Genomic DNA, 26,847 nt, shown 5'->3' on the forward strand with positions numbered 1-26,847 from the left:
TCATAGTGTTTTCATTGTCATTTGTTTCTAGGTATTTTTTGATTTCCTCTTTGATTTCTTCAGTGATCTCTTGGTTATTTAGTAGCATATTGTTTAGCCTCCATGTGTTTGTATTTTTTACAGATTTTTTCTGTAATTTATATGTAGTCTCATAGCGTTGTGGTCAGAAAAGATACTTGATACGATTTCAACTTTCTTAAATTTACCAAGGCTTGATTCGTGACCCAAGATATCATCTATCCTGGAGAATGTTCCATGAGCACTTGAGAAGAAATTGTATTCTGTTGTTTTTGAATGGAATGTCCTATAAATATCAATTAAGTCCATCTTGTTTAATGCATCATTTAAAGCTTGTGTTTCCTTATTTATTTTCCTTTTGGATGATCTGTCCATTGGTGAAAGTGGGGTGTTGAAGTCCCCTACTATGACTGTGTTACTGTCAATTTCCCCTTTTATGGCTGTTAGCATTTGCCTTATGTATTGAGGTGCTCCTATGTTGGGTGCATAAATATTTACAATTGTTATATCTTCTTCTAGGATTGATCCCTTGATCATTATGTAGTGTCCTTCTTTATCTTTTGTAATAGTCTTTATTTTAAAGTCTATTTTGTCTGATATGAGAATTGCTACTCCAGCTTTCTTTTGATTTCCATTTGCATGGAATATCTTTTTCCATCCCCTCACTTTCAGTCTGTATGTGTCCCTAGGTCTGAAGTGGGTCTCTTGTAGACAGCATATATACGGGTCTTGTTTTTGTATCGATTCAGCCAGTCTATGTCTTTTAGTTGGAGCATTTAATCCATTTACATTTAAGGTAATTTTCGATATGTATGTTCCTATTACCATTTTCTCAATTGTTTTGGGTTTGTTATTGTAGGTCTTTTCCTTCTCTTGTGTTTCCTGCCTAGAGAGGTTCCTTTAACATTTGTTGTGAAGCTTGTTTGCTGGTGCTGAATTCTCTTAGCTTTTGCTTGTCTGTAAAGGTTTTAATTTCTCCATCGAATCTGAATGAGATCCTTGCTGGGTAGAGTAATCTTGGTTGTAGGTTTTTCCCTTCCATCACTTTAAATATGTCATGTCCCTCCCTTCTGGCTTGCAGAGTTTCTGCTGAAAGATCAGCTGTTAACCTTATGGGGATTCCCTTCTGTGTTATTTGTTGCTTTTCCCTTGCTGCTTTTAATATTTTTTCTTTGTATTTAATTTTTGATAGTTTGATTAATATGTGTCTTGGCGTGTTTCTCCTTGGATTTATCCTGTATGGGACTCTCTGCGCTTCCTGGACTTGGTTGACTATTTCCTTTCCCATATTAGGCAAGTTTTCAACTATAATCTCTTCAAATATTTTCTCAGTCCCTTTCTTTTTCTCTTCTTCTTCAGGGACCCCTATAATTCGAATGTTGGTGTGTTTAATGTTGTGCCAGGGGTCTCTGAGACTGTCCTCAATTCTTTTCATTCTCTTTTCTTTATTCTGCTCTGCGGTAGTTATTTCCACTATTTTATCTGCCAGGTCACTTATCCGTCCTTCTGCCCCAGTTATTCTGCTATTGATTCCTTCTAGAGAATTTTTCATTTCATTGATTGTGTTGTTCATCATTGTTTGTTTGCTCTTTAGTTCTTCTAGATCCTTGTTAAACGCTTCTTGTATTTTCTCCATTCTGTTTCCAAGATTTTGGATCATCTTTACTATCATTACTGTGAATTCTTTTTCAGGTAGACTGCCTATTTCCTCTTCATTTGTTTGGTCTGGTGGGTTTTTACCTTGCTCCTTCATCTGCTGTTTATTTCTCTGTCTTCTTATTTTGCTTCACTTACTGTGTTTGGGGTCTCCTTTTCGCAGGCTGCAGGTTCATAGTTCCCGTTTTTCTTGGTATCTACCCCCAGTGGGTAGGGTTGGTTCTGTGGGTTGTGTAGACTTCCTGGTGGAGGGGACTGGTGCCTGTGTTCTGGTGGATGAGGCTGGATCTTGTCTTTCTGGTGGGCAGGACCGCGTCCGGTGGTGTGTTTTGGGGTGTCTGTGACCTTATTATGATTTTAGGCAGCCTCTCTGCTAATGGGTGGGGTTGGGTTCCTGTCTTGCTAGTTGTTTGGCATGGGGTGTCCAGCACTGGAGCTTGCTGGTCATTGTGTGGAGCTGGGTCTTAGCGTTAAGATGGTGATCTCTGGGAGAGCTTTCGCTGTTTAATATTATGTGAGGCCCGGAGGTCTCTGGTGGACCAACGTTCTGAACTCAGCTCTCCCACCTCAGAGGCTCAGGCCTGACACTCGGCTGGAGCGCTAAGACCCTGTCAGCCACTCGGCTCAGAAGAAAAGGGAGAAAGAAAAGAAAGAAAGAAAGAAAAAAATAATAAAATAAAATAAAGTTATTAAAATAAAAAAAATTTTTTTAATAAAAATATAAAAAAGTAATTTAAAAAAAGGAAAACAGAAGAAGAGAGCAACCAAACCAAAAAACAAATCCACCAATGATAACAAGCGCTAAGAACTATACTAAAAAAAAAAAAAAAAAAAAAAAATACGGACAGACAGAACCCTAGGACAAATGGTAAAAGCAAATCTGTACAGACAAAATCACATAAAGAAGCATACACATACACACTAACAAAAAGAGAAAAAATATATATATATATATTTTAAAAAAAGGGGCTTCCCTGGTGGCGCAGTGGTTGAGAATCTGCCTGCCAATGCAGGGGACACGGGTTCAAGCCCTGGTCTGGGAAGATCCCACATTTCGCGGAGCAACTAGGCCCATGAGCCACATCTACTGAGCCTGCGCGTCTGGAGCCGGTGCTCCCAACAAGAGCAGCTGCGATAGTGAGAGGCCCGCACACCACGATGAAGAGTGGCCCCCGCTTGCCGCAACTAGAGAAAGCCCTCGCATAGAAACGAAGACCCAACACTGCCAAAAATAAATAAATAAATTAATTTTTTTAAAAAAAGGAAAAGAGCAACTAAATCAATAAATCTACCAATGATAATAAGCTCTAAACACTAAAATAAAATAAACATAAAACTAGAAACAAATTAGATGCAGAAAGCAAACCCCAAGTCTACATTTGCTCCCAAAGTCCACTGCCTCAATTTGGGATGATTCGTTGTCTGAATAGACATCAGGTATTCCAGAGATGCAGGTACATCAGGTTGATTGTGGAGGTTTAATCCACTGCTTCTGAGCCTGCCTGGAGAGATTTCCCTTTCTCTTCTTTGTTCGCACAGCTCCTGGGATTCAGCTTTGGATTTGACCCCGCCTCTGCGTGTAGGTCGCCTGAGGGCGTCTGTTCTTCGCTCAGACATGACGGGGTTAAAGGAGCAGCTGCTTTGGGGGCTCTGGCTCACTCAGGCCGGGGGGAGGGAGGGGTATGGATGCGGGGCGAGCCTGCGGCGACAGAGGCCGGCATGACATTGCACCAGGCTGAGGCACGCCGTGCGTTCTCCAGGGGAAGTTGTCCCTGGATCACGGGACCCTGGCAGTGGTGCTCTGCACAGGCTCCCGGGAGGAGAGGTGTGGATAGTGACTTGTGCTGCACACAGGCTTCTCGGTGGCTGCAGTAGCAGCCTTAGCGTCTCATGCCTGTCTCTGGTGTCCGCGCTAATAGCCGCGGCTCCTGCCAGTCTCTGGAGGTCGTTTAGGTGGTGCTCTGAATTCCCTCTCCTCGCGCACCCGAAACAATGGTCTCTTGCCTCTTAGGCAGTTCCAGACCTTTTCCCGGACTCCCTCCTGGCTAGCTGTGGCGCACTAGCCCTGTTCAGGCTGTGTTCAGGCAGCCAACCCCGGTCCTCTCCCTGGGGTCTGACCTCCGAAGCCCGAGCCTCAGCTCCCAGCCCCCACCCACCCCGGCGGGTGAGCAGACAAGCCTCTCGGGCTGGTGATTGCTGGTCAGCACCGATCCTCTGTGCGGGAATCTCTCCGCTTTGCCCTCCGCACCCCTGTTGCTGTGCTCTCCTCCATGGCGCCGAAGCTTCCCCCCCGCCCAGCCCCCGTCTCCGCCAGTGAAGGGGCTTCCTAGTGTGTGGAAACCTTTCCTCCTTCACAGCTCCCTCCCCAAGGTGCAGGTCCCCTCCCTGTTCTTTTGTCTCTGTTTTTTTCTTTTTTCTTTTGCCCTACCCAAGTACGTGGGGATTTTCTTGCCTCTTGGGAAGTCTGAGGTCTTCTGCCAGTGTTCAGTAGGTGTTCTGTAGGAGTTGTTCCACATGTAGATGTATTTCTGATGTATTTGTGGCGAGGAAGGTGATCTCCATGTCTTCTCTGCCGTTTTGAAGGACCCCCTATTTCTAGTTTTTAAAATGTCATTTTTTTTAACCTTACATGTCTCATTCCATGCATTGTTTAGACATTAGGAAAGTGATTTCATGAAGTAGATTGAATAAATTATTAGTAGTTTGAAAACAAGGATATAGATCCTAGAGAGTTTTACATATACGTATTTTGTCGTCAAGAACTTAAGCTTAAGTTATGCGTATAGCAAATAATAAATATTTATTGAATAGCTTTATATTAATATATTAATTAGAACCGTATCAGTATTTCCTATTAGCATAGATATGTGAATCAATTGTAGAAACTCTTAAGAGTCAACCAAATATATAGATTAAGTTGTGAAATGTGAATTAGGTTGTGAATAAGTCAAATCTAAAGCTGACTTCTTTCAAAGTATGACTTTTTAATTTTAATTTCTAATATAATACATGTAGTTACTCAGCCTTCTCTTCTTTTTACACTCTACCAGGTATCATCAGTTTCTCTTGAAAATCCTACTGAAGTGTTTGAAGATGGAGAAAATCCACCAAGTAGTCGCTCCTCAGAGAGTGGATTCACTGAGTTCATACAGTATCAAGCAGACCGAACTGATGACATCGACAGAGAACTGAGTGAGGGACCGGAGGCAGCTGCCATCCCAGTTGGTAGCACATCCTCCGAAACAGAAACGGCCTCCACTGTGGGATCTGAAGAAACTATCATCCAGCCCCCTTCCATAGTCACTCAGGGGACAGCACCCCAAAGTGGGAAGACAGCCCAAAAAACTGCAATGCAGTGCTGCTTGGAGTGTGTCCAACAGTTTCTCACCAGACTTATCAACCTCTACATCATTCAGAGTAACTCTCTCTCTCAGGCTTTGGCTACAGAGCATCGAGGGGATCTTAGTCGAGAGCTAGGAGAGACTTCAGACTGGGACAGGGATTCCCACAGTGATGTAAAAGAGAGGAACATAAGTAAACAAAAAACTTCAAAAGAATACCTTTCTGCCTTCCTTGCTGCCTGTCAGCTCTTCCTGGAGTGCTCAAGCTTCCCAGTTTACATTGCTGAGGGGAACCATACCTCAGAGTTACGTTCTGAAAAATCAGAGACTGGTAAGGTCATCTCTGTTTTATTTATTTAAAAATATTTTTTATGGCATGCTTTCCCCTCCCCCTTTATTTTAAGGAACACTCAGATATTAAAACTGGGATTTTTTTTTTAGTCTCTTAATTTTTAAAACTTTTATTTTATTTATTTATTTTTTTTCACACACACACACTGTATTTTATTTTTACAAGAGATAAGTAGACTGACACCAAGCATTGTACATGGATGACCACAACAAAAGCAACAATGATTGCAATTACCAAACATGAAACACACTCATACTATGTCATAATATTGACATTCAGTCCAGTAATCCTCCACTGTAACAGCTCCTTTGCTTTGCAGTGAAAATTGATTTGTATATCCTTTGCCTCTGAGTCCTTGTGGGATTTTTTTTTTTATTTTATTAATTCAAACAGAAAGTCACAAAAATTATACTCATCCTCATCAGTTCACTCAGTCCCATGTAATTAATATTGTTTTTTCATCTTGATCTTTTGTTAGCACTTTTATGAGTTCATCAGTTTTTCATTAGAGTTCTGAAAATGCTTATTCATTCAGTTCAGCAGTACAGTCAGTTACCAGAAACCTGTACTTGTCAGAGTCTTTTCCATGAATTTCTTGAAGATGAAACCCTTTTATAGGAACATATTTGCAAAAGCATCAGAGTACACCCAGAACTGTCTGTAAATGACAAAAGACTTAAAAATGACCACGGTTAAAGATTTGATGAAAGTTCATAATAATGCAGTTAACAAGAAAATTAGTTATTTCTGAGATACACATTTTAAAGTAATAACTAGGATTATGACTTACAACATTATACCAGAACATATAATAAAACTTTTATTTTAATTTGTAGATTTTTTTTCAATGAAATACTGTCATTATGGGGAGATTGATATGTTGGAAAATTTCCTGATTTCCTTTATTATAACTAGCATCATATGTGTTTACCTTCATTTAAATTTTTATTTATATACACACACACACACACACACACACACACACACACATACATACATAGTGCACACACATAGTGCAGTGAGTACTACATAATGTTAATTGATTAATAAACTTTTTTTAGGACAGAAAATAGATTGTATGACTTGGCATAAGAAAAATACATACTAAAAAAATTTTATGAAATTCCTGTTGCTGCTTTATTTTCTTGAAGCTCTAGTCTAAGTGAGAAACCATGGTTCTGTTCACCGAGCAAGGCCTAAAGTTACTTGGCAGAAGTGCTTTGTGTTTTGAAATTAACTTGGAAGATAGAGCGTGCGTGAAAGGTTCCGTGTGATGGACTGTGCTGGCTTCCGGCTTTTGTTTCAGACTGGGAGCACGTGCAGCCTCCCCTGTGGCTCCAGACGCTGATGAAGGCTTGCAGCCAAGCAAGTGACTGCAGTGTGCAGAGCGTTGCGATCTCACTAGTGATGGATCTGGTAGGATTGACTCAGTCGGTGGCCATGGTCGCTGGGGAAAACATCAACAGTGTGGAGCCTGCACAACCCTTAAGTCCAAACCAGGGAAGAGTCGCTGTGGTTATTAGACCTCCGCTCACTCCGGGCAATCTGAGATACATAGCTGAGAAGACTGAATTTTTCAAGGTGAGCTCTAAGAAATACATTCGTGACTAAGATGATACTTGAGCTAATTTGCGTAGCAGAGATTTTAAAGAAGATAACCAGGCTTAATTAAACAGCTCTTAATATCATACCATATAGGAAAAGACACCACACTTGATCAGTGCTGCTTGGCCAGTCTTCTCCCCAGTTTTGAGGAGAAAAAAGATAAGGATGAGGGGAGTTAAATTAGGGTAAAGAGAAAAGTTCATTTATACAGTAAAATGTATTTCCAGATAAAGTGGTTGTGACACTTTTGCTTTTTGTAGAGTGCAACCTCAGCTCTCCAAAACACCCAGAAAAAGTTTTCTGACTCTGAATTGTCTGATGATCATTTGTGATGCATGATGTCATTCAAAAAAAAAATGCAGTCTTTGATCTCTGTCACAACAGTACATATGATATCCTCTACATAGAAAGAACATCAAGTGTATTTGACTTAAGCAGGTAGATTATTTATATATAAAATTTTTTTTTTAATTTTAATGTAATTTCAAGTTACTGTGCCCCTCCAGATAGTTCCTCCTGCTAGGTTAGAGCTGGGTTCTACAATGTTGTGGTGAACCCTGATGATTGTTGCATTTTTATTAATGCTGTCATAGATCATCAAGTGCTGCGTTAACACGTGTAGCACTGAAATACATACAACCTATTTTGTACGTTTTAAGTAGTTTGCATATTTGGACTATGAATTATATTTCACTTTGCAGCATATAACTGTAAACATTAAATCGCCTTCAATGTGGGATTTATATCCCCTTAAAGATAACATATTCTAGCATCACTTCACTAAGCATCTCTAAAATAGTGAAATGGGGTCTTATCTGGACCCTGTAAAAAGTGATTACATATCTGCTGTTTAAGATAAATATAATTAAAGGACTATCATAAGAGGTTCTAAAAGCCTGGACCAGAAAGTAAGCAGATGGAAATCTGCACTTTTAAATCTCATTCCAGTGGCATAATGAGTATTAAGACCTTCCAGGTCTGCCAGTCAGAGGCTTGTTTGTACCTAATAGGAAATGTCTGTTAAATAAGTTTCCATTTGCAATTTTGTAACTGTGACTTTTACATCTTTTTTTTATAGCATGTAGCTTTAACATTGTGGAACCAGATGGGAGATGGGACACCTCAGCACCACCAGAAGAGTGTGGAACTGTTTTATCAATTACATAACTTGGTTCCTTCTTCTAGCATCTGTGAGGATGTTATAAGTCAGCAGTTAACCCACAAAGATAAGGTAAATTCTTCTCTTCTTATCCTGTGCCCACCCTACCTCCTGCTCGCATTATACTAAAAGGTAAATTAAGGAAACTCTAGGAAAATTATTTCATCTAGTATCTGAATAAGAGATAATATGAATTCATTCAGTGATCATCAAATCTTTAAAATACATGTGTTCTATTCTTTTTAGAGGAAAGTTCTTTACATAAGCGTCAGTAATATGAAAAATCAAGGAACCCAAAATCAAATGCTGGGTTTATTTCTTGGTTCAGGATACCACCTGTAGGGAGTGATGATTAAAGTTGTTGGTGGTCCAAGTTCTTGGGTCGTTTAAAGATGTATTCGGTGGCCTCAGTTATGAAACTGGTGGATACATTAACTAATATATGTGAAATGACATTTATAAGCTATAGAGTGTTAGTATGTGAGATTATATTATTTGCCTTATAATAAATTTCCAAAATAAGGATTTTGTATCCTGATGTATATGAAGTGTGATACATACGTCAGTTAGAGTAAAGATGGCTGAGTCATGACTGGGCCTGAGAAGAAGCTAGAACGATCATTCTGATTGACCTGTTCAGGGTAACTTAATGAAGTTTGTGGTCTTCCTGTATCTGCTCTCTAATATTAATTTTAAGAAGATTTTACTGAACAGCTTTTAGAAGTGGATTGCCCTCATTTTGAGAAGTTCTCAATGCTAGTGAGTTTGAATGGGTTATGTTCAAAAAGGCATTGTGTAGAGTAAATGCAGCATTTGGCAGGGGGACCTGGCAAATGAAGGAGTAAATGAGAGGACTGAAAAGTTTATTCCAAGAAAACTGTTAAAATTCTAATTTTACTTCAACACATTCTTTCAGAATTGTTCAGAAAATTTTAAATAGAGCCTTGTATTTCAGTGTAGTAATTTGCTTTACATTAAGTATAAATCTAGGACAAATTATATACCTGTTTACTTGTATAACATTTCATTTTAAAGAAATACTAAGCGCTGAATAAAGATATTATATATCCATGAAAAAAAACTATCTGTTATTACTTACTTTTTTTTACATGTTTATATCGGTTGATGTACAAACACAGGCTTCATTGAAAAAACATTTATTAGGCCCACAGAAAAAGCAGGAACTCCTCTAACCTATCACAAACAGTTTAGACAGTCGCAATCCCGATTTCAGCGGTCTTTTACTTGAAGGATTCCACAAATGCTGGAGGAAGACTATAAAATTTTTGGTAATATTACAATTTCTTTTTCTCTGTTTTTTTTTAAAATTTTATTTATTTTTTTTATACAACAGGTTCTTATGAGTTATCTATTTTATACACATCAGTGTATACATGTCAATCCCAATCTCCCAATTCATCCCACCATCACCACCACCCCCCGCCACTTTCCCCCTTGGTGTCCATACGTTTGTTCTCTACATCTGTGTCTCTCTTTCTGCCCTGCAAACTGGTTCATCTGTACCATTTTTCTAGATTCCACATATATGCGTTAATATACGATATTTGTTTTTCTCTTTCTGACTGACTTCACTCTGTATGACAGTCTCTAGGTCCATCCACATCTCTACAAATGACCCAATTTCATTCTTTTTCATGGCTGAGTAATATTCCATTGTATATATGTACCACATCTTCTTTATCCATTCGTCTGTCGATGGGCATTTAGGTTGCTTCCATGACCTGGCTATTGTAAACAGTGCTGCAATGAACACTGGGGTGCATGTGTCTTTTTGAATTATGGTTTTCTCAGGGTATATGCCCAGTAGTGTGATTGCTGGGTCATATGGTAATTCTATTTTTAGTTTTTTAAGGAACCTCCATACTGTTCTCCATAGTAGCTGTATCAGTTTACATTCCCATCAACAGTGCAAGAGGGTTCCCTTTTCTCCACACCCTCTCCAGCATTTGTTGTTTGTAGATTTTCTGATGATGCCCATTCTAACCGGTGTGAGGTGATACCTCATTGTAGTTTTGATTTGCATTTCTCTAATAATTAGTGATGTTGAGCAGCTTTTCACGTATCTCTTGGCAGTCTGTATGTCTTCTTTGGAGAGATGTCCATTTAGGTCTTCTGCCCATTTTTGGATGGGGTTGTTTGTTTTTTTGATATTGAGCTGTTTATATATTTTGGAGATTAATCCTTTGTCCGTTGGTTCGTTTGAAAATATTTTTTCCCATTCTGAGGGTTGTCTTTTCATCTTGTTTATAGTTTCCTTTGCTGTGCAAAATCTTTTAAGTTTCATTAGGTCCCATTTGTTTTTTTTTTTTATTTCCATTACTCTAGGAGGTGGGTCTAAAAAGATCTTGCTGTGAATTATGTCATAGAGGGTTCTTCCTGTGTTTTCCTCTAAGAGTTTTAAAGTGTCTGGCCTTACATTTAGGTCTTTAATCCATTTTTTTTTTTTTTTTTTTTTTTTTTTTTTTTTTTTAATTAATTAATTTATTTATTTATGGCTGTGTTGGGTCTTCGTTACTGTGCGAGGGCTTTCTTCTAGTTGTGGCAAGCGGGGGCCACTCTTCATCGCGGTGCGCGGGCCTCTCACTATCGTGGCCTCTCTTGTTGCGGAGCACAGGCTCCAGACGCGCAGGCTCAGTAGTTGTGGCTCACGGGCCCAGTTGCTCCGCGGCATGTGGGATCTTCCCAGACCAGGGCTCGAACCTGTGTCCCCTGCATTGGCAGGCAGATTCTCAACCACTGCGCCACCAGGCAAGCCCCTTTAATCCATTTTGAGTTTATTTTTGTGTATGGTGTTAGGGAGTGTTCTAATTTCATTCTTTTACATGTAGCTGTCCAGTTTTCCCAGCACCACTTATTGAAGAGACTGTCTTTTCTCCATTGTATATCCTTGCCTCCTTTGGCATGGATTAGTTGACCATAGGTGCATGGGTTTATCTCTGGGCTTTCTATCCTGTTCCATTGATCTATATTTCTGTTTTTGTGCCAGTACCATATTGTCTTGATGACTGTAGCTTTGTAGTGTAGTCTGAAGTCAGGGAGTCTGATTCCTCCAGCTCCATTTTTTTTCCCTCAAGATTGCTTTGGCTATTTGGGGTCTTTTGTGTCTCCATGCAAATTTTAAGATTTTTTGTTCTAGTTCTGTAAAAAATGCCATTGGTAATTTGGTAAGGATTACATTGAATCTGTAGATTGCTTTGGGTAGTATAGTCATTTTCACAATATTGATTCTTTCAATCCAAGAACAATTTCTACATGATTTCCATTAACACATTTTCATTATCTAATACCAAATACTGGTCTTTCTCAATAATTTATTTTTACATTATTCTATCCATTGTTATCTTAACAGTTAATCTTTTCCAAATAATCCCAAAAGTGATGTAATATTTTTCTTGTAGAAATAATTTTTTTAGGTCCTTAAAATTTTTAATCTAATAAACCAGCTTTGTAAGTGATGATAAATTCATTTGGGATTAACATGTAATTTCTGGGAGCAAAAGCAAAGTATGTAGTGCCGTAAAATTAGTTTTGACTACTGTGTATTTATATATTAAAATGAGGGGGAAAGTGCTTCCTATACTCAGAATATCATAACATGCACATTATTAGGTTTTTCCATCCCCTGTTATAAAGTAATCTAGTAAACTGATTACCTAAACTAAATAATAACTTCCGTGGCAGCATGAGATGATCCTTTAGGTTTAATATTTCTTTATATATTTAAGTATTTTCCACTTTTCTACTTCCATAAAAAACACAGCTTATTTCATCGTGTGTTGGAGTTCTGTGAACATTGAACATAATACAACAAAATACTCTGTCTTAAATAACTACTTTGTTTATACTAAAATCACTTAATACCTTCAAAGGATAATAAAATAATCTCTCATATTCATCCTCAGAAAATAAGGATGGAAGCACATGCAAAATTTGCAGTTCTTTGGCATCTAACAAGGGACCTCCATATAAATAAGTCTTCATCTTTTGCACGGTCTTTTGACAGGTTGGTTACATTTTATATTCTGATATCTTAATGTTTCTTTTCTTGAATCCCCTGGCCTATTTGGTAGGGGAGAGAGAGCAGGGATAGGAGAGAGCAATTTGCGATTTTATAAAGAGAATTTATAAATTATTTTTTAAAATCTAAGCTGTATTAAAAGGCATGGCGTTTTCATTTATCTAACAGATTTTCACCTTTCATGCTCTGGAGCACCCAGTGCCCCTTCCTTTCATTGGATGACTTCATCAAGTTACTTCTATGTGCCAGGAGCCATTCTAGGTGTCAGGGTTACAGCAACAGATACAGCCTTCTTGAGTTTATATATATATTCACATTCATTGAAATTTCATATAAACAGTAGATTGTATAAGTGTTTCTCTAGTAATCATTCTCAGTCTTCTGCCTGAACCAGACTTATTAAAATCTACAGCAAAAATACTGACAAGACGCTTCCATGGATTAAAAAAATCTGTAGTTAACTGCCTGAGAGTTTGTCTAGACTACACAGATGACCCATACCCCAAATATGAGATTTGCAGTAACTTCCAAGGAGATGCCATTTATAGGTAAATTTACATACATTGGCATAGATAGCAGTCTCAGCAAGTCTCATAGAGGTGGCCCCAAATCTAACTACGCTCAAGCCCCACTCAGGATCACATGTGGACTCTACTGGATGTTATTTCAGCTGATGGTTTTTCACACAGCATCACCATTTTAAAACGGTCTGCTGTTGAACCCCTGTAATGAGCTGGGCCCTGGGCCTAGGTACTTTACAGATACCATCTGTAATTTAATGACCGCCTGTCCTCATCATGTGAGGCGGTGAAGGCCCCAGTGAAGTTAAGTGATTTGCCCAAGATCATTATACACGAGGTGAAGTGGATGGCCCAGATTTGAATCTTGGGTTGTCTGATTCCAAACTATACCTCCACACCTTTCACAGAAGGTCTTTCCTTAAATTAAGCACATCGCTTCAACTGGTAAAGAGAATGGGAGCAGAGGGGCACAGACCAACATGAAAGTAGTGTTGACTTGCAGAAGGTTCAGTATTTGGTGCTGTGAACAGTAATATGTTGCTAAAACGAGACTAATTGTCTAAGGTTTTTTTTTTTTTTCTGTTTTTTAGTATTTATCTTTTAAAAGTAATGTATGCTTGTGAAATTTCAAAAAACACAAGAAAAGAGAAAAAACTATTTCTCCTTTCTTATTGTATCTACTGAGACTGGGGATTAAGATTATTAAAATGCTGTGGTCAAAAGTTATTCTGAAGTATGATTACTTTAAAATAGTTAATTCAAAGCAAGAAACACAACTTATAGTAATGTTAATTTTAGAAAAATTAGAGTGTTACAATTAAAGTAGGTATTTTGCTCGTTGTTTTAATTATTGGTGTTTATTGTAGGTCACTGTTCATCATGTTAGATAGCCTTAACAGTCTCGATGGTTCCACCAGCTCTGTGGGACAAGCCTGGCTGAACCAAGTCCTGCAAAGACATGATATTGCAAGAGTTTTGGAACCACTGCTACTGCTCTTGCTTCATCCCAAAACTCAGAGGGTTTCAGTGCAGCGGGTACAAGCAGAACGTTATTGGAATAAGGCCCCCTGTTACCCCGGAGAAGAGAATGACAAGCATTTCATGCAAAACTTTTCCTGCAATAATGGTGAATATCACAAGGAAGTAGAACAGCTTTATTTAGAATTAAATTATTAAAATAAAATGAAAGGCGAACACAACAGTGATTGTCAGGAGAACCGAACGTGAGAATTTCTCCATGGACTGATGTTCTCCCCTCCGCGTGCACTAGCAGTGCTCACGTGGGCTGTGTCAGTATGTGCCTTATCAGTGACCATCACAGGGGACTTGGATCTCTGTTATCACTTGCTTCTTTCAGGGGAGGACTCGGTCCAGCTCTGGGCAGAAACATTCTTCAGTATTAACAAATAACCTTCAGAGTTTATAATCCTGGCCCTGCAAGGCTCTGTAGATACTTCACTGGGAATCTTTAGTAAGCTTATAATGCACGTTTATATTTCATGCGTCATTTTCCTCATCTGTAAAATAGGACTGATAATACCCACCTCTCAAGGCTTCATTGTGAATGTTAGATATAGTAATGTTTGTGACATGTTTAGTGCAGAGACTAGTGTAAATATAGTTTAGTTGATATATTTGAATATATATTTGAATATTTGATAAATATTCTCCATTGCTGGAATAAAGTCCGCACTTCACAAATTGTCAAATGATACCCTCTGTAATAATACACTGATAATGGCCCACTTGGATTATTACACCTTAGGGACAAAAGACTCAATATTTCATTTGTATCTCTTGTCAAATAATCCCGTGAGGTCAGTAATGAAAGGTCATTTGAGCGAGCGGGAAGCTGACGCTTAGAAGGCTGTGGCTTTCTCACAGTCCCACAGCTGGTAGGCGGTGAAGCTAGAGCCAAACTGTCGTGCTCCTGCTTCATCATCAGTGTGTTTCTGCAGAGCCTTGCTTCCTTTCTCTAGCTGCCTTTCCACTGCTTCCCCTGAAGCTTCTAAGAACATGCTCTGCCCTGCTTATTGCCAGAACTCTCGTGTTAGCGCTTTGCCTGCCATAGTTCCCGCCTGTCAGCTGAATTCTCATCTGTCCTCTGAGATCATTCTCAGACCTCACCTGTGGTGTCATGACGCTTTTCCTGAATTTGAAGCATCTGATTTTGCACTGCTTGCATGGAACTAAGCCTCTCTAAAAGAATGTCCCCCAAAAAGTACCGAAATGGATGTTTGTGATGCCCTGCTGGTTTTAAACTTCTTAGAGAGAACAGTGATGTCTTTTCCTTCCCTCACCCTCCTCTCCTGGTTTAGGGCCTTACTCAAACTAGATAATTCATAAATGCTTGCTGAATTTTATTAAAATCAAGAAGATTATGTATTTATTTATTAACTATATACGAAATGATTTTAAAAGGATGTCGTATTTGGGGATAAGGGGCAAAGTTTTATATTTTATCTGTTAAATGTGCTGTTTTGTTTAATTCAGTTGAATAATAGGCCTAGTATTGAATCGTCTATTGAATTCTAGCTAATGGTCATCTACATAATTTTCTAACTTAAAAAGTCTAGCATATTAATAAATATTTTAATAGGAAAATATAAGGAGGTAATGAAAGTAATGATTAAAAATCTTGTTCAGTCTACATTTCAGTTATTTTAATATATTTTATATTTTTCCTTCACTCTTTTTCTCATATGCCAGTAAGCCAAGTACAACTCATTGCATCGAAAGGAAATGGTGAAAAGACGCTTACCATGGATGAAATAGAGAACTTCAGTCTTACTGTTAATCCATTAAGTGACAGACTGTCCCTTCTCAGTACCAGCAGTGAGACAATTCCAATGGTTGTGTCTGATTTTGATCTTCCAGACCAACAGATAGAAATACTTCAGAGTTCTGACTCTGGATGTTCTCAGTCCTCTGCTGGGGACAACTTGAGCTACGAAGTTGATCCTGAAAACGTGAATGCACAAGAGGATTCCCAGGTGCCAAACGCAGGCTCTGCAGATGAGGATGTTCAGCAGGTGGTCTTTGACCTGATATGTAAAGTCGTCAGTGGCCTCGAAGCAGAATCTGCATCAGCGCCATCTCAGTTAGAAATGGAAGACATGCCCCCAGAGGACGATGATGTAGATCCAGGCGAGGAGGTGATTGAAAGTGAAGATCAGTCCACTCAGCAGAGTCAGACGGCTTTGCCGAGTGACGAAAATTCTCAGTTTTTGTCTGTGTCTGCAGAGGAAGGCTGTGAGTGTGCGCCGAATGGAATCTCCAGAAACAGCTCCTCACCTTGTATTTCAGGAACCACACAGATTTTCCATGACTCTGCTGTTGCTTCTGCAGAAACCAGATCTAGACAGAGAAGTCACAGTAGTATTCAGTTCAGCTTCAAAGAAAAATTATCAGAAAAGGTCTCAGAGAAAGAAACAATTGTTAAGGAGTCAGGTAAACAACCAGGAGCAAAACCTAAAGTAAAACTTGCCAGAAAAAAGGATGATGACAAGAAAAAAACTTCAAATGAAAAACTCAAACAAACCAGTGTTTTCTTTAGTGATGGTCTGGATTTAGAGAACTGGTATAGCTGTGGAGAGGGAGAAATTTCTGAAATTGAGAGTGACATGGGTTCTCCAGGATCACGGAAATCTCCCAATTTCAACGTCCATCCACTCTATCAACATGTGCTTTTGTATCTCCAGTTGTATGATTCATCGAGGACTCTGTATGCTTTTTCTGCCATCAAGGCCATCTTGAAAACTAACCCCATTGCTTTTGTAAATGCCATTTCAACCACTAGTGTAAATAATGCATATACTCCTCAGTTGTCTCTGCTTCAGAATCTATTGGCCAGACACCGGATTTCTGTTATGGGCAAAGATTTTTATAGTCACATTCCTGTGGACTCGAATCATAACTTCCGGAGTTCTATGTACATAGAAATCCTTATTTCCCTCTGCTTATATTATATGCGTAGCCATTACCCAACTCATGTCAAGGTCACGTCACAAGATTTAATAGGCAATCGGAACATGCAGATGATGAGCATCGAAATTTTGACACTCCTCTTTACTGAGCTGGCAAAAGTCATAGAAAGCTCTGCAAAAGGTTTCCCTAGTTTTATCTCTGATATGTTATCTAAGTGCAAAGTTCAGAAAGTGATTCTTCACTGTTTGCTGTCATCTATCTTTAGTGCACAGAAATGGCACAGTGAAAAGATGGCAGGTAAGAACATGGTTGCTGTGGAAGAAGGTTTCTCAGAGGACAGCCTGATCAATTTCTCAGAAGATGAATTTGACAATGGCAGCACACTCCAGTCACAGCTTCTTAAAGTGCTTCAGAGGCTCATTGTTCTAGAACACAGGGTAATGACTATCCCTGAAGAGAATGAAACAGGTTTTGATTTTGTGGTATCTGATCTGGAACACCTCAATCCCCATCAGCCCATGACTTCTCTTCAGTATTTGCATGCCCAGCCAATCACATCTCAAGGCATGTTCCTCTGTGCGGTGATACGAGCTTTACATCAACACTGTGCTTGTAAGATGCACCCACAGTGGATTGGTTTAATCACATCTACTCTGCCGTACATGGGAAAAGTTCTGCAGAGAGTGGTTGTTTCTGTGACACTACAGCTTTGCAGAAATCTAGATAACCTAATTCAACAGTACAAATATGAAACAGGATTATCTGATAGTAGGTAAGGGATGATTTTTAATTTTGTCATTAACATTTTTTACATATATTGCTGCTTAATCATCTAGTAAGTCAGCTGCGATTTGGGGAAGTAAATTAGTGGTTATCATTAGGTTACAAACTACCTTATTTTCATAAAGAAGAACATTGAGGAAGAGTATCAACAAAAGAATCAGGAGTGGAAAACAGAAGGAATATATAAACAGGACTTTTTTCTCTTAAGAGCTGAAATTAATTTTGATGCTCTTAACAGAGCTGGCAAAAGTAATAGAAAGCTCAGCAAAGGGTTTCCCTGGTTTAATCTGATGTGTTTAAGTGCAAATTAATTTCACACTAAAATTAATTTAAAATTACAAATAATTCTTTTCCCATCTGGTTTTACTTCTCGTTTAGGATTTTCATAGTTTGGTGGTGAATTTTATCTGTATCCCCAGGCCATGTTCAAAATTAATCTGTCAAAATTATCCAGATGTTTAATAGACTAGTGTCTGGTTTATCTCCTGTATAATCTCAGGTACTAGATATAAAATATAAGAAAACTGCCTGTATCCTTTAATATTGATATGCCTGCCATTACATGGTTGCTAGAGATTTACTGGCTGTATTTTATTTTGTATAGAATTTATTATCCAAAAAGAACTTTAGTACATTTAATGTGACTCACTTATTTTATGAGATGAGGATATAAAAGCTCCTAATTTATTCATTTAGTTATTTATTTATATAATATTTATTGAGCACTTACTGTGTGCCTGTCACATGCTGGACATTTACTACTGATAAAACACGAACTTCTCTTTCACAGAACTTGTGTTCAAATGGCTACATTTTATTTCAGGCCTCTGTGGATGGCATCAATTATTCCACCAGATATGGTTCTTACCCTTTTGGAAGGGATCACAGCCATTATCCACTACTGTTTGTTGGACCCTACTACACAGTATCACCAAGTAAGACCACACAAATATTTGACTGCTTTTTAAAGACTATGAGACCTAATAAGTCCCATTTGTAAACCTCAGGAAGTGATATGTTTTCTTCCCCCAATTTTAATAGCTTTTGGTCAATGTAGACCAGAAACACCTGTTCGAAGCCCGCAGTGGAATCCTCTCAATCCTTCACATGATCATGTCCTCTGTGACACTGCTTTGGAGCGTACTGCATCAGGCCGATTCTTCGGAAAAGATAACGATTGCTGCATCCGCCTCTGTTACCACCATTAATCTTGGAGCCACAAAGGTTAGATAATTCACACTTCATCTTTGGTGCTCAAGAGGCTATTTGAGGATTCTCCCAAAGATTATGTTCTGAATTTGTGAATAATTTGAGTAGTATTTATGATACTCTGCATGGATTGTGTAATTAGTTATCAAGTAATTTTTTTAACCATTTTATTGAAATGACATAACACAAAATTCACCCTTTTTAAGCATATATAATTCAATGTTTGTTTTTGTTTTTGTTTTGTTTTTTAGTAAATTTACAGAGCTGTAGTACTGTCACCACACTCTAATGTTTGAGCATACCCCTCACCACAGAAAGATGCCTCATGCCCATCTGGAGCCCCTCGGTTCCCATCCCTAACCACAATCAACCACTCATCTGTTTTCTCTGTACATCGATTTGCTTTTTCTGGCCATTTCCTATAAATGGAATTATACATTATTTGGTCTTTTGTGTCTAGCTTCTTTCATGTGACATAATATTTTTGAGGTTCATTCATACATGTTATAACTTTGTTCCTTTTTTTAAGACATTTCAAGCTGACATTTTAATATGCAAATCTCTCCTGGAAAACAGTTTAGCAATATGTACAGAGATCTTTAAGTTTCATAGTCTTTGACCTAGTAATCTACTTTAGTAATGAATTCTAAGGTAATCAAAATTATGTAAGTATATACATAAAATATTTATTATAGCCTTATTTAATGGCAGGAAAAAGAGAGATCCTAAACAATAAGGGAATGGTTAAATAAATTATCTGTTCAGTGTTACATTATGTAGCCACTAATGTCGTGGTTTTGAAGAATTCTTAGTGGATGGAAAGTGCTTAAAAGTTTAGTGAAACAGGGATGTTACATAATTAAACAAATATTGTATTTCTAATTATGTAAAAAAAATTTATCTGCAGAAAAAGGAATAAAGAAAATTCATGTGTTAATAGTGATTATCTTAGGATGATGAGGTTAATGGTTGATTTAAAAAAAGTGTTTTTCTTCTTATACTCTTAGGTATTTTCAAAATTTTCTACTTTATATTTAGAGGGAAATTATGTGAATGTTTAAAAGCACGTTACACTATGGCAGGTTGTCAAATTGATATCCCGCAATTACCTAATCTTGCTCCTAGACCTGACTTCCTAGACCTGGGAGTCATGGGAGCACACCGGGCACTGCGGGGGAAGGGTAGAAGTCATTAGAAAATTTTATTTAAGTCCTGATGTTTGGATTAAACCATTATAGGGTTTTTTTTTTTCCTTTTGAATTAAAATGACCATGGTTGCATCTCTTAACACTATTAAAGTTTCCTCTACCATTATTTAGGTAGTAAAACATACAAGTTCTGTATATTATTTCAAGAAAAACTAAAAGTACAGTCCAGTTATTAATGCTTCCATAATTTTTAATTCACTTGTCATTTACTTAAATTTTTTTAGAACTTGAGACAGCAGATCCTAGAATTATTGGGGCCCATTTCAATGAATCATGGTGTTCACTTTATGGCTGCCATCGCCTTTGTATGGAATGAAAGAAGACAGAACAAAACCACCACTAGGACCAAGGTATGTGTTTGTCTTTTCATTTGGTAAACATATGGTGAGCACATGCTGATTTTCAATTCTCCATTAGTTGCAGTGGTGCTGGGATAGGGTGGGTGGTGGAAAGGCAACAACTTTGTGTACAGGTTTAGATAATGATATATTGCCTAAATTTCTTAAATAAATATAAAAGATATTTTATGTGAAGACAAGTAATAAATATGATATTAAAACTGTAGCTGTATTTTACATAGAAATGGTAATATAATACAATGTTTTTTAAATGATAGTCATTCAGGGCACAGAGCAAGAATATGGAGAGAAATTTTCATCTTGACTAGTTTTTCGTTACAATGTGACTGCTTAAATCATTTCTAAATGTAATTCATATGTTGTCTTTGGATTATGTATGTGAAAATTTTGTTGCTTTGTGGGTTTGAAAGCTCAAAAAAGTGTTCTGGGACTTCACTGGTAGTCCAGTGGGTAAGAATCCACCTTCCAATGCACGGGATGCAGGTTCAGTCCCTGGTTGGGGAACTAAGATCTCACATGCCATGGAGCAACTAAGCCCGCGCACCACAACCAGAGAGCCCATATGCCGCAACTACAGAGCCCACATGCTCTGGAGCCCGTGCACCACGACTAGAGAGAAACCCACGTGCCACAACTAGAGAGAAGCCTGCACGCCGCAGTGAAAAGATCCCACGTGCCACCACTAAGACCCAACGCAGCCAAAAATAAATGAAATTAATAGATAAATTTGTTTTAATCTGAAAAAAAAAAAGCTCAAAAAAGTGTTCTATATTGGATATAAATACTAACTCATTAGAATACTAAGGCTATTAAATAATTTATGTTCCCATAAGATATATGATTTGTCCAGCTAAAGGTTTCTAATCTGTTATTTTTGTGCTGATTTCACATTACATGTAGGCTGACATTTCTAAAGTAATAAAAATAAACATTCCCACTTATATGACATTTTGCATGTGAGGATTCAGTAGTAGATATTACATTGGACAGAACTGAGATCCTAGACTATTTAAAATCAGTCAAGCACACGTGGTTTAACATGGCAAATTGAACACATGCATTTTTCTCTGCTTTCTTCCCAAAAATGAGAGTAAAAAAATTTTAAATGGCAAAACCCACAATGACAAAATAATTGGGAGAGGTCACCACAAAAAAATAAGAAGAGTCAACAAAATTTTGCAAGATGAAAAACATGTCTGAGTTGTAATTCACTTGGATATCAATATCAGCTTTCTCTGCTCTACTAAGTTGCTGCAAGAAGGGGATCAGTTCCCACTGTAAAACTATAGACAGTTTCTGGAAGTAGAAGTATCAGGTACTTCTTAAAGGCAGAGAGTTAGGATGGGGCTGAAATCTGGAGGACTGATTGAGAGTTTATAGATCCCTTTTTCCCAACCCAAACAACCAACCACCCACTTCTCTTACCCTACCCCATCAGGAGACTGGAGTCAAGTTTACTATGTGAAGAGTTTATCAGGAGAGGCTCTTGGGCTTACTCGGTGGTGCAGTGGTTAAGAATCCGCCTGCCAATGCAGGGGACATGGGTTCGAGCCCTGGTCCGGGAAGATCCCAGATGCCGCAGAGCAACTAAACCCATGCTCTACAGCTACTGAGCCTGTACTCTAGAGCCCGTGAGCCACAACTACTGAGCCCACGCACCACAACTACTGATGCCCACATGCCTAGAGCCTGTGCTCCACAGCAAGAGAAGCCACTGCAATGAGAAGCCCGTGCACCGCAACGAAGAGTAGCCCCCGCTCGCCGCAACCGGAGAAAGCCTGCTCACAGCAACAAAGACCCAATGCAACCACAAATAAATTAATTAATTTAAAAAAAAAAGAGGGGCTCTTGACCCAAGGGCATAAGGTTGACACAGGTAGAAATTAGACTTCATGCTGAAACCAGCATTCAAAAGTCTACATTTTGAAAAATGGGAATCACCCTCACCCCAATGAGATGGCAGGAAGCTATTATGTCCCTCAGGTAGGAGCTTGGAGGATTCCTCTCTAGGAAAATGACCTGACCAAGAAAAAAGATCTGTAGCTACTGAAGTTTTTGAGTCTCCTAGCAAAAACAAACTAGGCTGCTATCACCACACAGGAAGGCCCACCTATCCAGTAGTCCTGCACACAAATGCTTGAGTTCCCATCATGTTTTACTTTCTTTTTGAAAGGCAATAGTAACATAGTTGTTAAGAGCACAGACTTTGAAACCAGGTCTCTCGGGTTCAAATATTGACTTCTCCACTCACTAACTATATGACTTCTTCAGGGTAGCAATACTACTTCATGGGGTTGTGAGAATCAGAAAAAAAGTGAGAGAGAGAGAGAGAGAGGGAGGGAGGGAAGGAGGGAAAGAGGAAGGGAAGAAGGAAAAATATATATATGGCACTTACCAATGCACAGCACTTAATAAGCACTCTGTAAATATATATATATAGTTATATTATTATTACTCACATTTAAAATTGATAGAGAGCCAAGTCATATGAAGAAAGTCTCAAAAAATTAGACAAAGACCGAAACAACTAAATAGAGAAAGTCAAAAGAAACAATGCAGGTAACAGAGGAAAATGTAAATAATAGTAATGTCCTTCAAGAGGTAAAACCATACTGCATCCATGAAATAAGAAGAGATTATAAGAAAGACTATTGCAAAATTTTTAAATTATCTTGAATGTTAAAAATTTTTATAGCAGAAGCAAAACAAAATCAGTTATAAAGGGTTGGAAAGTGAAAGTAGATAAATACCAAATATAGAATGTAAATTTAGAGATATGGAAAAATAGGTGAAAGGAGATTTAAAAATTAGGGAAATGATACCGGAGGCTCAATATCTTTTTGAAGAAAGAAGGAATAGAAAAAATGAGGGGAGAAAAGTATCTAAGAAATAATACAAGGGAATTCCACAGAAATGAAGGAAATGAGTTTCTACAGGCACTGTAAAAAGAGATCTGTCTACACAAAGATCAGCAAGTAATTTCAAAACACTGAAGATAAAAAGGAGATCTGACAGTCTTCTAAAGAGAAAATACTGGTCATATTCAATGGAATAATGATAAGACTTGTCAACAGCAGCACTAGAAATTATGATGGGAAAATTAGTTTCAATCTATAATTCTAACCAAGCCAAACTGTCACTCAAGTGAGTTTTGACCATGAAATGTCTCAAAAAAACAAAAAAATTGTGATCAATTCACCCTTTCTCAGCTATTGTAAGATGTATCTCCACCAGAGGAGGAAAAAAATAAGAAAGAAGGCAACATGGGATCCAAGAAATAGGAGTTCCAACACAGAAGAAAAGGAAAGGGAATCTTTAAGACTGATGGTCACAGGAGAGATATCAAGATGTTACTGTATAGCAAGCCTAGAGAGTACCAACCCAAGTAGAAGGTAGAGAGATTAATTATCTGATGTTTTTGAATATGCAGTTAGAGGACATTTACTGTCTTTGGCATGTTTGTGGATGAACATGTGATAGAGAAAACCAAGCAAACAAAAATAGTGCAAACACACAAATGCACGTGTGTGTGCACACACGCTTCTGTTAAACACATTGTGACAATTAAGGAAATTTTTTTTAATAAAGGTAGAAAAATCCAACTGAAGTCATACTGCTTAGTGATGACCATGTTTTCTTGTATATACTTTCAGATTTTTAAACACATTTACATATAAAATATTATGAATACGGGCATTGTATTCCTTTCCGTTGATGTATATTCATTTATTTCATCCATCTGCTGGTTGATATACAATTATTCGTACATCTTTTATTTTTTTCATCATGATTTTAGTGAAAAGAGGAAATTTATATACAAAATATGCATAAATAATTCTTCATATCATAAACAACTCTGAAATGAATGAAAGTGCATACATAGTTCATCATATCCAGTGTTTCTTTTTGGAAATCCTTAAAAAAATTAAATTAAATTAAAAACAATTATATTTCTTTGAGGCAAATTATTAATCTAGACTCACTGAACCTTATCATTGGAATGAATAATGAAAACTATTTTAAAAAGATTGGCAAAAGAAAACAGTTTAACTCTAGGGAAAACAAAAAGTTGTACAAGAAAAGACATACAGTGATAATACACAGCATAACCATAAGTAGTCATGTGAACCCTAGATGTTGATTTAAATGAAGTTATGATGTAACTACGTTGGGAGGATAGGGAGAAAAGTATAAGAGAGCTAAACCTTTGTCTTCTAAAGTAGGAAGTCAGTAGATGATGTATAAAATTAAAGAAAATATTGTGAAGTAGGAAAAGTAATAACAGTGTATATTACTCAGAAATGATAGAAAAGAGCTAAGAGTTGAGCATTGTTGCTTTGGGGCATGAGAAGTGCAAGGGCACTGCTATTTTGTCTTAAAAGGCTTCTTGTCCTATTTGATTTTTTGAAATGATGCACAGGTATTATATTGATAAAAAAAGAAATTTTACCTAAAGAAGAGGCCATAAAATATTCTCTCAATTCTGTGATTTGTCTTGAAAGACTTAAATATACACGTACATAAGTGAATACAATGATGTGTTCTCCAGGTTATTCCTGCAGCCAGTGAAGAACAGCTTTTACTAGTAGAACTGGTTCGTTCAATCAGTGTCATGAGAGCAGAAACTGTCATACAGACTGTGAAGGAAGTTTTAAAGCAGCCCCCAGCCATAGCCAAGGACAAGGTAAGAAGAACTTCGATTTGTTTACAGTTGTATTTCAGAAATGACCCTGGTAGGTAATATATTTTTTGTACAGTACATCCTCTTATTTAAAAGGATTGCAGAAATGACTGCATGTGTTCCTCGAATCGCCCTAATAAAAACAGTTCTCAATATCTGCAGCGACTTGCTGCTGTGATCATCCCTGTGGCCAGTGAAGAGCCGTTCACTGCTCATAGCTCTCCATATGTACATTTAAGGCAGTTAGGAGCTGTGTGACCAAATTCTTAGGTGAAATTTTCCTGGTCATGTTAAAGGAAGAGCACAGAAGCCAGAGCCCAAGGGCTGTTTACCTCAGTTGTTGCCTTTTTCACAGCTTCTTACTGCATTCTCTTCAGAATGAATGTCTCAAGTCTGTAAACTCCCCACATTTTGCCATAACCTTAGTTCTAGTCAGTATCATTTCTTGACCATGTACAAACTGTGCTTTGCAAGGGCTACCAAAAAATGAATAACGAAGCCTCTACATTCACAATGCATTGTCTCTAGTTAGGCAGACATAAAAGTCTACAAATTAATATATGGACTTCTCTACTTTTTTTGCTCTTTGTTCCAGCAACACTAAGAGGTCCTATTTTCTTAAAAAATATTTACCAACTGAAAGCATTAGATTTTAAGCCAAGGCAAAATAGACCTAATCACTTCCTTAAAAGAATTATTACACGTACCTGAAAATATTAAATTATTTTTTCTATTGCCTGAAGAGTGTACTACTTGTGTGTGTGAATAACCAGTGTCCTTATTAACTTTTTTTTCTACTGTGAGTTTATTTTTTTTTAATTTAATTTAATTTTATTTTTTTTAACATCTTTATTGGAGTATAATTGCTTTACAATGGTGTTAGTTTCTGCTTTATAACAAAGTGAATCAGTTATACACATACATATGTCCCCACATCTCTTCCCTCTTGCATCTCTCTCCCTCCCACCCTCCCTACCCCACCCCTCTAGGTGGTCACAAAGCACCGAGCTGATCTCCCTGTGCTATGTGGCTGCTTCCCACTAGCTATCTATTTTACGTTTGGTAGTGTATATATGTCCATGCCACTGTCTCACTTTGTCCCAGCTTACCCTTCCCCCTCCCCGTATCCTCAAGTCCATTCTCTAGTAGGTCTGCATCTTTATTCCCGTCTTGCCCCTAGGTTCTTCTGATCATTTTTTTTTCTTTTTTTAGATTCCATATATATGTGTTAGCATATGGTATTTGTTTTTCTCTTTCTGACTTACTTCACTCTGTATGACAGTCTCTAGGTCCATCCACCTCACTACAAATAACTCAGTTTCGTTCCTTTTTATGGCTGAGTAATATTCCATTGTATATATGTGCCACATCTTCTTTATCCATTCATCTGTTGATGGACACTTAGGTTGCTTCCATGTCCTGGCTATTGTAAATAGAGCTGCAATGAACATTTTGGTACATGACTCTTTTTGAATTATGGTTTTCTCAGGGTATATGCCCAGTAGTGGGATTGCTGGGTCGTATGGTAGTTCTATTTTTAGTTTTTTAAGAAACCTCCACACTGTTCTCCATAGTGGCTGTATCAATTTACATTCCCACCAACAGTGCAAGAGGGTTCTCTTTTCTCCACACCCTCTTCAGCATTTATTGTTTGTAGATTTTTTGATGATGGCCATTCTGACCGGTGTGAGATGATATCTCATTGTAGTTTTGATTTGCATTTCTCTAATGATTAATGATGTTGAGCATTCTTTCATGTGTTTGTTGGCAATCTGTATATCTTCTTTGGAGAAATGTCTCTTTAGATCTTCTGCCCATTTTTGGATTGGGTTGTTTGTTTTTTTGATACTGAGCTGCATGAGTTGCTTGTATGTTTTGGAGATTAATCCTCATATTAACTTTTTAACAATTTCCTTACTGTTCTGAAATCACCTCTGGGGCATTTGTGATAGGATTTTAAATTTGCATGTGAAAGCTCAGTTCAGCTTA

General features: G+C 37.8%; 1 protein-coding gene across 13 annotated transcripts in view; it reads left to right on the forward strand.

Annotated features, from left to right (window-relative positions):
- The window catches only part of DOP1A (DOP1 leucine zipper like protein A), a 114,171-nt gene that overhangs the window by 67,462 nt on the left and 19,862 nt on the right, over positions 1-26,847 (forward strand). For 7 of the 13 annotated variants that reach the window (XR_014248609.1, XM_082405825.1, XM_082405827.1 and 4 more), the window contains 10 exons: positions 4,725-5,346; positions 6,674-6,948; positions 8,051-8,203; positions 12,055-12,155; positions 13,558-13,817; positions 15,401-17,390; positions 18,192-18,336; positions 18,443-18,625; positions 20,043-20,168; positions 24,727-24,861. Coding sequence is in view for 12 of the 13 variants with exons in the window: in XM_082405825.1 (XP_082261951.1) it covers positions 4,725-5,346; positions 6,674-6,948; positions 8,051-8,203; positions 12,055-12,155; positions 13,558-13,817; positions 15,401-17,390; positions 18,192-18,336; positions 18,443-18,625; positions 20,043-20,168; positions 24,727-24,861 (3,990 nt within the window). In the remaining variant the exon portion in view is untranslated. The remainder of the gene's footprint in view (positions 1-4,724; positions 5,347-6,673; positions 6,949-8,050; positions 8,204-12,054; positions 12,156-13,557; positions 13,818-15,400; positions 17,391-18,191; positions 18,337-18,442; positions 18,626-20,042; positions 20,169-24,726; positions 24,862-26,847) is intronic. The other 6 variants (XM_082405826.1, XM_082405829.1, XM_082405832.1 and 3 more) reach the window with 2 other exon arrangements.

Source organism: Balaenoptera borealis (genome assembly GCF_965194805.1).
Source record: "Balaenoptera borealis genome assembly, chromosome: 9".
NCBI lineage: Eukaryota > Metazoa > Chordata > Mammalia > Artiodactyla > Balaenopteridae > Balaenoptera > Balaenoptera borealis.